The following is a 10,638-nucleotide window of genomic DNA, read 5'->3' on the forward strand; positions in this document are numbered from 1 at the left end:
CATGGAGGAAGATACAGTGGTCATGTACTCTGGAATTAGACAGTAGAACTGGTTGAATGAAACAATTTCCCCTTCATACTAGATAGCTCTGTTTAACTAGCTCTTGCTTCATTTGTTCTTTTTTTATTGGATATGCATTTTTTTTTAATGAAAACAGTGGTCAAAGGTTATTTTACAAATGTAATACAAAGTAGAAATAATTTCATGCATTGCTTCTCTGTCAGACTAATTTTACATTTGGTTTGCATATGTCAAGAAAAATAAACAATTTCCAACTGTTAAACCAAATTAATTTGAATAAGTTCAACTCAATGAATTCTGTTCACACACCTCTGTGGTCATAGTGGAGGGTGTTACAGTGTCTTTCAACTATTGGAAACAAACCTTTCATAGACCTTTAACACATGAAGACTGACCTGCAGCAACACACTGCAATCTACTTTCCCTCTCAGGGCCAAAGTACTGTTCACACCTGTTAGTGCAACATTGGTCTCTACACACGGTGCTTACAATGTAAAGGTCAATGTCTTCTCATTTATGTTAAGTCAGTTAGTCCCTTGCATCATTTTACAGTAAATAAAGGAGGCCTCTTTCAACATAATTACTCATAGTGAAAGTGGCACAACAGCCACCACCACAGAAGGAGGACAGGCCATACTCAGGCATCATGCAGTTGTAGTGGAGGAGGTTTCTTCTTTGTTTTCTCTTTAAGACATAGGCCTACTGATTGCATGACACACACCCCCTCACATACACAGCAACGTATTTAAATGTACTCTGATGTCTGTTATGAACAAAACATGAGGCTGTACTTATCTACACTTTGTTATGGCCTATTGGCCTTCTACACAGGACCCTCTCAATCTCTCTCTCTCTCTCTCTCTCTCTCTCTCTCTCTCTCTCTCTCTCTCTCTCTCTCTCTCTCTCTCTCTCTCTCTCTCTCTCTCTCTCTGTCTCTCTCTCTGTCTCTCTCTCTCTGTGTGGTTTCAGCAGGATGTCTCAGTGGTATCAGTTAGTTGTGTGACATACTCTTTTGCTCTTCATGTTGCCCTTTTTATCAACAATATAACACTATTTTTATGAGGCAGATAGTTATATGTATACAGTCTACTGAAATCTGTGAAAAAACACAGTTAACTATTTATTAGGTCATTTGACCTAGAGATCTAAAGTCCTCAGTGAAATACAAAGGATCATTATCATCATCTGGGCCAAGAAGAAAGAGCCTTCTTCTATTTATATAATGGGAGGGCTTTTATTTGTCCATACATTAGAGAATAAATAGTATATGAGATATTGCTGGTTAAGCAACAACGTTTCCCGTTTCTCTGTGTTATGAAGTGAATGTGTGGTAGTCATAGAGGCCCTAGAGGATGACAGGGTCAAGACATGTGGCCAACCAGGTCCCAACTACTGTATGACGCCCTTGGACCATAATGGCAAGACAAACATTAAGTAAAGGGATCCATTTACACTTGCTGTTGTGTCTCTTGCTTTGGGTGGACAAACCCTCTGTTGGCCTGCTGCAGTACATAGTATTGTAGACAGCATGAGCTGTAGTTAGGCCTAATAAAGGATATATCCACAGTAGTCACATTGTTTAAAAAATACATCTGAACATCCACATATTCAAACTTGCTATGTGATAAAGTTGTGCAACACGGAATCAAGCTGTACAACAACATGAAAGGACAGTGTGTGTTCCATTCATGGCCTACTGGGCGGCCTATCGAGTGTTCAGCCAATCAAATCTGACCATCAAAATCAGACGTTACCTGAGATCAACCAACGAATGCAAACGCAAGTTTCCTTTCTATAGAGACTGCATTTTACAGGTCAATCTTGTTCCGTGAAGGAGCAAAAAATTTGAATAAGCTAGCTCAACTGAGTAATGTTATACATGTTTACTATAAATGTAAAGTGCTTACTATAGGCGTTTGGTAAATGTTTTAAATGTAGTAAATATAGTGTTATTGTTCAGCCTACTTCTTCCCAGAAAGCACAGCTTGGAAGCAATGTGACTATTGAATGCCACATGACCAGTGAGACCATAAACTACATGGCATGATGCTTCAGTACATTGGTAAATCTTCTAAGTCCCTGAGTGATGTTGTCACGCCCTGGCTCTGGGGACTCGTATATGTTGAGCCAGGGTGTGGATTGTCTATGTTGTATTTTCTATGTTTTGTTCTAGTTCGTGTAGATCTATGTTGGCCAGGGTGGTTCCCAATCAGAGGCAGCTGATTCTCGTTGTCTCTGATTGGGAACAATACTTAGGCAGCCTGTTTTGGCACAGTTAATTGTGGGATCTTGTTCCGTTTAGGTTTGTGTTGTATGACCGAGGACTTCACGTTTCGTTTTGTTGTTTTGTTGTATTGTGCAAAGTACGCATTAAAAGATGTACGCATATCACGCTGCGCCTTGGTCCACTTATTACGACGATCGTGACAGAAGATCCCACCTCGACTGGATCAAGCAGCGTGACGAGGAGAGAGGATGGACGTGGGGGGAGAAGAGTGAGAGTCTGGCGAGAGCCATGGAGGCCATGTTCACGGGGGAGAGACAAGCCCCATTTTTTTTTAGGGGGGGGGCTCACACCGTGGACGGCGAGGCAGCGGGAGGCCGCGATAGAGCGGTTCGGCAGGTTTGCAGAGGAGGCCGCCAGGTTACGGGGGCCACTGGTCACGAGGGAGAAGGAGAGTTTAGAGGCACGGCGAGAGGTACTGAGGTGTGTTACCAGTCCGGTCCGGCCCGTTCCTGATCCCCGCACAAGGCCAGTGGTGTGTGTTCCCAGGACGGTTCGGCCTGTTCCTGCTCCCCGCACCAAGCCTGTGGTGCGCATCGCCAGCCCGGTCCGGCCTGTTCCTGTCCCTCGCACCAAGCCTGTGGTGCGCGTCGCCAGCCCGGTCCGGCCCGTTCCTGCTCCCCGCACCAAGCCAGTGGTGCGCGTCGCCAGCCCGGTCCGGCCTGTTCCTGCTCCCCGCACCAAGCTAGTGGTGCGCGTTGTCAGTCCGGCACGGCCTGTTCCTGCTCCCCGCACCAAGCCAGTGGTGCGGCGTCGCCAACCGGTCCGGCCTGTTCTGCTCCCGCACCAAGCTAGTGGTGCGCGTTGTCAGTCCGGCACGGCCTGTTCCTGCTCCCCGCACCAAGCCAGTGGTGCGCGTCGTCAGCCCGGTCCGGCCCGTTCCTGCTCCCCGCACCAAGCCAGTAGTGCGCGTCGCCAGCCCGGTCCGGCCTGTTCCTGCTCCCCGCACCAAGCCAGTGGTGCGCGTCGTCAGTCCGGCACAGCCCGTGCCTGTTCCACCGGTGCCTGGTCAGGTACCGGTCAGCTGCTCCACACCGGAGCCTGAGCAATCCGCTCCACCGGTGTCCAGTCCAGCTCCGGCCAGCGGGGCCAGACTAGACCAGGGGCGCTACGGGGGGGTAGCGAGAGAGTGGTGGTCACGCCCGGAGCCGGATCCGCCTCCGAGGCGGAATGCCCACCCGGCCCCTCCCCTGTTGGGTTTAGTTGGCGCGGTCGCAGTCCGCGCCTTTGGGGGGGGGTACTGTCACGCCCTGGCTCTGTGGACTCGTATATGTTGAGCCAGGGTGTGGATTGTCTATGTTGTATTTTCTATGTTTTGTTCTAGTTCGTGTAGATCTATGTTGGCCAGGGTGGTTCCCAATCAGAGGCAGCTGATTCTCGTTGTCTCTGATTGGGAACCATACTTAGGCAGCCTGTTTTGGCACAGTTAATTGTGGGATCTTGTTCCGTTTAGGTTTGTGTTGTATGACCGAGGACTTCACGTTTCGTTTTGTTGTTTTGTTGTATTGTGCAAAGTACGCATTAAAAGATGTACGCATACCACGCTGCACCTTGGTCCACTTATTACGACGATCGTGACAGATGTGCTATTCTACAATTAATTTGATGATGGGTGATTCACTGTGATGGCTGGCAAAAAAACATTTCACCTCAACATTTCTGCCAAAAAGCAAGAGGACATAAGGACCTACTGTAACGTAGACGCAGGGAGTCAGGAAGCAGGTGCAGTTAGTGTGTTTAATAATAACGAACATGGAACGAAACAAATTAAGAGAAGCGTCTGACATGGAAACACAAACAATACTACCTGATGACTGACAAAACAGAGTTTTATATAAAGGGTAAGTATTCAAGGGAGTAATGAAGTCCAGGTGTGACTGATGATAGGGTGCAGGTGTGCGTAATGATGGTTGCCAGGTGTGCGTAAAGGTGGGTTGCCAGGACCGGTGGTTAGTAGACCAGTGACGCCGAGCGCCGGAGCAGGAGAGTGTGAGTAGACGTAACAGTACGCCCCCGACTCGCAGCTCCAGCCGCAGGACGACACCTGCTAGGGGGAAGGCCCCGAGGGCGAGGACCGGGCTGGTTGCTCAGGCTCATTGCTCAGGCTCCGGTGTGGAGCAGCTGACCGGTACCTGACCAGGCACCGGTGGAACAGGCACGGGCTGTGCCGGACTGACGACGCGCACCACTGGCTTGGTGCGGGGAGCAGTAACAGGCCGGACCGGGCTGGCGACGCGCACCACTGGCTTGGTGTGGGGAGCAGGAACGGTCCGGACCGGGCTGACGACGCGCACCACTGGCTTGGTGCGGGGAGCAGGAACGGGCCGGACCGGGCTGGCGACGCGCACAATTGGCTTGGTGCGGGGAGCAGGAACAGGCCGGACCGGGCTGGCGACGTGCACCATTGGCTTGGTGCGGGAGCAGGAACAGGCCGGACCGGGCTGACGACGCGCACCACTGGCTTGGTGCGGGGAGCAGGAACGGGCCGGGCCGGCGACGCGCACCACAGGTTTGGTGCGGGGAGCAAGAACAGGCCGGACCGGGCTGGCGACGCGCACCATTGGCTTGGTGCGGGGAACAGGAACGGGCCGGGCTGGGCTGGCGACGCGCACCACAGGCTTAGTGCGGGGAGCAGGAACAGGCCGGGCCGGGCTGGCGACGCGCACCACAGGCTTGGTGCGAGGGACAGGAACAGGCCGGACCGGGATTTGGATTAGGCACATACGGAATAGGAGTTGACATAACGAGTGATGTCCTGCGCAAAGGTGGGCCACCAGTACTTTCCAGAGATGGACTGAACGGTGCGGGGGATACCTGGATGTCCAGCAACGACAGTTGTGTGCGCCCAGGTCAACAGCCGATCCCTTATCCCTGTGGGAACGTAGTTGCGCTCAGGATGACAGGTAGCAGGTGTGGGTTCCCTCTCCAGGGCCTGGCGAATGTCCACATCTCCGTCCCAGAGCACAGGGGCTACCTCTCGCGAGGGAGGAATTATGGGTGCACTCAAGACAGGAACCTCTCCCGAATCGTAGAGACGGGACAGGGCATCGGCTTTGATGTTTTTTTAACCTGGGCTATATGTCAGCGTGAAATCGAATCTGGTGAAGAAAAGGGCCCACCTGGCTTGGCGCGGGTTCAGTCGCCTCGCTGTCCGTATGTACTCCAGGTTCCAATGGTTGGTGAGGATGAGAAATGGGTCCTGGGTGCCCTCCAGCCAGTGTCTCCACTCCTCTAATGCCTACTTCAACGCCAGGAGCTCCCAATCGCCAGCATCATAGTTCCTCTCTGAAGGAGATAGTTTTTAGAGTAATATGCACATGGAAACAATTTATGTGGATTACCTTGATGTTGGAACAGGACAGACCCCACACCTACTTCTGAAGCGTCCATCTCCACCACGAAGGGCAGCAAAGGATCTGGATGTTTGAGCAATGGAGCGGAGGTGAAACGTCCCTTCAGTAGGCAGAAGGTTTCGTCAGCTGCAGGATTCCACCCCAACTTCCGGGGACCACCCTTGAGGAGAGAAGTGAGAGGAGAGGCGATCAAGCTACATTTCTTAATGAATCGGCGGTAGAAGTTGGCAAATCCCAAAAGCCATTGTAACCCCTTTATGGTGGTTGGGACTGGCCATGACCTGACAGTATCCATCTTCTTCTCATCCATCATGACTCCTTGCGGACCGATCTGGTAACCCAAAGGGGAGACATCCTCCTGATGGAATTGGCACTTCTTCGCCTTGACGTACAGGTGGTTGGCCAAAAGGCATTACAGGACTACTTGGATGTGAGCGATGTGATTCTCCAAGGTAGCCTAGTAGACCAGGGTGTCATCGATATACACGACCACCTGTCGTCCAAGCATTCGTTGACGAATGCCTGGAACACAGACGGAGCATTGGCCAATCCAAAAGGCATCACCAAGTACTCGTAGTGACCAGACATCGTGTTCATCCTCCTGGAAGCGGATGAAATTGTAGGCATTCCACAGGTCCAACTTGGTAAAAATCCAGGCCCCGCTGAGTTGTTTGATCACGGCCACCACCAACGGGAAAGGGTAGCGGTACTTCGTGGTGATGGAATTCAGATTTCTGTAATCGATGCACGGGTGCAACCCTCCATCTTTCTTGGTCACAAAGAAGGAGCCTGCCGACACAGTGGAGGTGGACGTGTGAATGAAACCCTGCTGGAGAGCCTCCTGGATGTCCTCCTCCATAGCCTTGGTTTCAGCCACCGACAGAGGGTAGATGTGGCCACGCGCGGCGTAGAGCCTGCAAGCATGTTGATGGCACAGTCCCAGGGGTGATGAGGAGGGAGATTCATTCATAGCCATTCTCAAATAAGCCAGCTGGTCGTGGTGTTGACGAAGTATGTGTCCCTGTTCGCAGACCATCTGGGAGAAGTCTTGATTAACTGCTGCTTCCATTTGTTGATGTAGTATTTTGCCTTTTCTGTCGCACTGAAAACTTAAGTAGAAAAGAAGACATACACGGTAGTATGCCTTTTAATTACTAAACAAGAAGAGGTTTCAAGTGTTTTACATGTTTTGTCATTTTACTTTTAGCGAGGACCCCTTCTCAGCAAAGCCAGTATGGGAATCCTCATGCCAACACATCAGATCAACCGGTTAGCAGAATTGCTGTATCAAGAGTGAGACTGGATAAGAGTATTAAAGCTAAATATCACAGCATTTGATCTGACCCAGAGTCTGAATTGAGTGAGTCTGTGTTTCATCCCCATACTGTAGCTCCACGGTGATGATGCTGCCCTGAACTACACTACCCTGAAGTTCACTGACAAGAAGAGTACCAAGCCTAGGAGACAGAGGAGAGAACAGTGAGAACAGAGAGAGGAAGAAACCATCTACTCTGGAGTGAGTCATCAAGACAGAATTTAACATGTGAGGGTCATCCAATTAGCATCATTCTAAGTTAGGACCCACTCCTCCTCTGAACTCCACTTTGATCTTGACTGTGTCCTTGTCAACTGGCTATTATATACATTTCTCATTTGCTGTAGGATGCCATTGCAGGGGCCTAGCTTCACTTAATATAAATGTAAAAACACTCAGGTGCAGAGCATAATTGTCCAGCAAGTGTGAAAGCTGATACTAGAATGGTTTCAGAAATCTCAAATCCTCAGCAATAGTGGCTTAGGTTGACTGACTGGATACATTTGTTTTTCTAGAAGTGTACAACAAAGTGTATATAATGATTTTGCAAATGTCTCAACTCTTACTTTTGATGATAAAAGTTGTAACATTGAACTCTGTAACCTGTCCTTATGCTTGTGTGATATTTAATTAAATGTTTTTCATGTTTTTATTTTAAAGTTTAATGACTTGCCCAATTCTTACCACTTATTTGCATCAGGTATCAACGGATCACATCTTTATTTTGTCAAAAAGGTGCCAACCTCACCAGAGTTCAATTCTTCCTGAAAGGTTGAACTGCTTCTACAGACATGAAGTGAGAAATACAATGTAAACCCCCTGTTTATGTCAAAGAGGACATATGTACCACTAGTCTCAGCCACCGACCCAAATGATGAAAAAATACAAACCAGTAACTCTGACTTTACATCATTGAAGGGCTGCTCTAACTATGGTATGCCACAGGACACATGTTAGATTGTAGTTTTTATCACATGTTTTATGGTTGTTCAGACAGCCAATAATATCACTCAGTTCAGAGTTTCCACCTACTTCATAATGATTACACGATGAGTGTCATCATATAAAAGGTGTCCCGTTGTCCGACCCACCACTATGCAGTGCAGAAAGGACATTAAAATTATGATTATATATTGGACAATCTTTTTGTTTTACGCCAATTTGGGTAAGTAAGAAATATTAATGTGGATCCTTTTACTTATTTATGTCAGTCTTTTTGAATCCAATTGAATGACCATGTAGTCTGAATAATGATAATAATGTATCATTCTGTACTATACCTTTGTCTTTGATTTATTTAGTTTGTTTGCTTCCCAGGTTGTGCACTTAACAACGATGTAATCCAACCAGACCCTGTGATGGTTACACACCTGGGACAAAGTGTATCTCTCACTTGCTTTTGTCGATCTAATTTGATCAGTGTCTCTTGGTTCAAGCAAATTGTTGGACAGAAGCCTCTTCTCATGGCATCATCATATTACCGCATTCAAAAGGCTTTTTATTACAACAATTTTATCAAGGACTTTAATGAGACTAAACGTTTGAGTGTGAAGAGCGGAGTTGACAGTTGTAACCTGACCATCTCCAAGACAGAGTCAGGGGACACAGCTACATACTACTGTGGTGCTATGAAAGTGGGCGAAGTCAAATTTGGAGAAGGAACTTTTTTAATTGTCAAAGGTATCTTAAGTCGGTACCTAAGTGTGTTCATATAATGCTAAACTAATGAATCTATTAGGAAAATTGAATGTACACACCTTGATCTTACTCACTCTCTTCAGATTCAGGGTCCAACAGCATGTCTGTGATCCAGCAGCCTGTGTCTGAGTCAGTCCAGCCAGGAGACTCTGTGACACTGAACTGTACAATACACACTGAGACCTGTGCAGGAGAACACAGTGTCTATTGGTTCAGACATGGCTCAGGAGAATCCCATCCAGGAATCATTTACACCCAAGGAGACAGGAGTGATCCGTGTGAGAACAGCCCTGAGGCTGGGTCTCCTACACAGAGCTGTGTCTACAACCTCCCCAAGAGGAACCTCAGCCTCTCCGATGCTGGGACTTACTACTGTGCTGTGGCCTCATGTGGGGCGATACGGTTTGGGAACGGGACCAAACTGGACATTGACTGTTAGTGATATTTCTGACATTTCTAAAATGTTCTAATATTTTATGCCTGGTTGAACAAAATGTCCTGAATTTCCTATATCACTGTCTGTATTTCTACAGATGGTTGTAAGGAGGACCATGTTCTCTTGGTGTACTGTCTGGGTGTAGCATTGGCTCTTTGTGTCATCCTCATCATTGTCCTTGGTTGTGTTTTGTATAAGATGACCAAGAAAACCTCTCTGCTGTGTAGAGGTAAGTGTTATCATTGCGCACAATATATGCTTAAATTGTTGGTGCAGTATACATTATGTTTTAGTCATGAAACTGGGTTAATTAATTGTATGTGTTTGTCTAAAAGGAACGCATCCTCAGCCAAATGGTCCGGTAGTCACCAGTTATCCTAACCAGGTATGCAGACCTTATAGTGAACTATTCTGAGTATGACTTTGATTAACTGTAAACAAATCCTTCTATCAAATGACCAGGTATTTTCTTTGGAAGTCTTTGGAATTTGTTTTGCTATTCCTCTTAGGATCAAGAAGATGATGACACACTCACGTCGGTCCATTACGCTGCTCTGAATGTCATCCACAAGAAGCCAAAGACCCAGAGACAGAGGAGCGCCATGGAGAGAGACACTGTGTACTCTGGGGTGAGGTGCCAAAACATGGACTGAAACATAGATTTACCTCCTTTAAGACTTGCATTGCTTTTTCTGTTACACACTGTGTTTTTATCATTAGAATTCTGTTACAATTGCTTGTATTCTGTCAAACTACTTTTTACATTACTGTTTCGATACTGTTGTGCATTTCATATAAAATACAACATTAATTCACTTTTATTTAAATGTATTGTTTGATTTTCTCTCATATTCATCAAGCTAAACTGGTAAATTTGCAGGGACATTGCATCCAGATTACGTGAGGAGGATAATAGCATGCATAGAGGACATTCTATTGACTAACAGTTTCAGTTGTCTCAAACTCTCTTTTTGAAGCTGTATCCTGCATTACATCTCTGTGGTGTTCTGAAGGCCCTAAATATATTTTTCCACTCAGCTTAACTCATCTCAAAACCCCATGCAATGTCCATCAATCCTCACCACACACTGTTCACCTCAGTGCATCAAATCCACAAACATCCATGTCACTAAGAGCACAACTAACTCTCTTCATGACAAAAGCCTGAGGTAAAATTCACTGGTAGGTTTGCAGGGACATTGCATCCTGATTACATGATGTGCATAATAACATGCATAGAGTACATTCTATTGACTAACACTTTCATTGTATCAGAATCTCTTTTTGAGGATGTATCCTGCATCACATATCTGTGGTATTCTGACGGCCCTAAATAGATTTACCACTCAGCTTAACTCATCTCTAACCCCCAGCAATGACCGTCAGTCCTCACCACACACTTCTTCCCACACCTCAGTGCTTCAAAACCACAAACATCCCATGTCACTAAGATTACAACTCACTCTCTTCATGAGAAAAGCCTGAACTAAAAATAGACTTCTTAGCTGAGTATATTTTGAAAAGAGTTGAT

The 10,638-nt window shown here is 47.0% G+C and overlaps 1 protein-coding gene across 1 annotated transcript; it reads left to right on the forward strand.

Moving 5' to 3' along the window:
* The first annotated feature begins 8,095 nt into the window (after nt 1–8,095).
* On the forward strand, nt 8,096–9,760 carry LOC121563730. Its single transcript, XM_041875456.2, has 6 exons — nt 8,096–8,138; nt 8,291–8,653; nt 8,755–9,105; nt 9,205–9,336; nt 9,443–9,492; nt 9,617–9,760. Exons 1-6 carry the CDS (start codon nt 8,096–8,098, stop codon nt 9,758–9,760), a joined length of 1,083 nt encoding a protein of 360 aa, XP_041731390.2.
* Nucleotides 9,761–10,638: the final 878 nt, after the last annotated feature.

The sequence above is a fragment of the Coregonus clupeaformis genome, unplaced genomic scaffold (assembly GCF_020615455.1).
Source record: "Coregonus clupeaformis isolate EN_2021a unplaced genomic scaffold, ASM2061545v1 scaf0617, whole genome shotgun sequence".
Lineage (NCBI taxonomy): Eukaryota > Metazoa > Chordata > Actinopteri > Salmoniformes > Salmonidae > Coregonus > Coregonus clupeaformis.

Excerpts from the sequence above, each read along its gene's own strand:
- LOC121563730 (XM_041875456.2), top strand. The coding sequence starts at position 8,096 with ATGATTATATATTGGACAATCTTTTTGTTTTACGCCAATTTGG. Across the intron at positions 8,654-8,754 it reads AACTTTTTTAATTGTCAAAG|ATTCAGGGTCCAACAGCATG; the intron begins GTATCTTAAGTC and ends CACTCTCTTCAG. Across the intron at positions 9,106-9,204 it reads GACCAAACTGGACATTGACT|ATGGTTGTAAGGAGGACCAT; the intron begins GTTAGTGATATT and ends GTATTTCTACAG.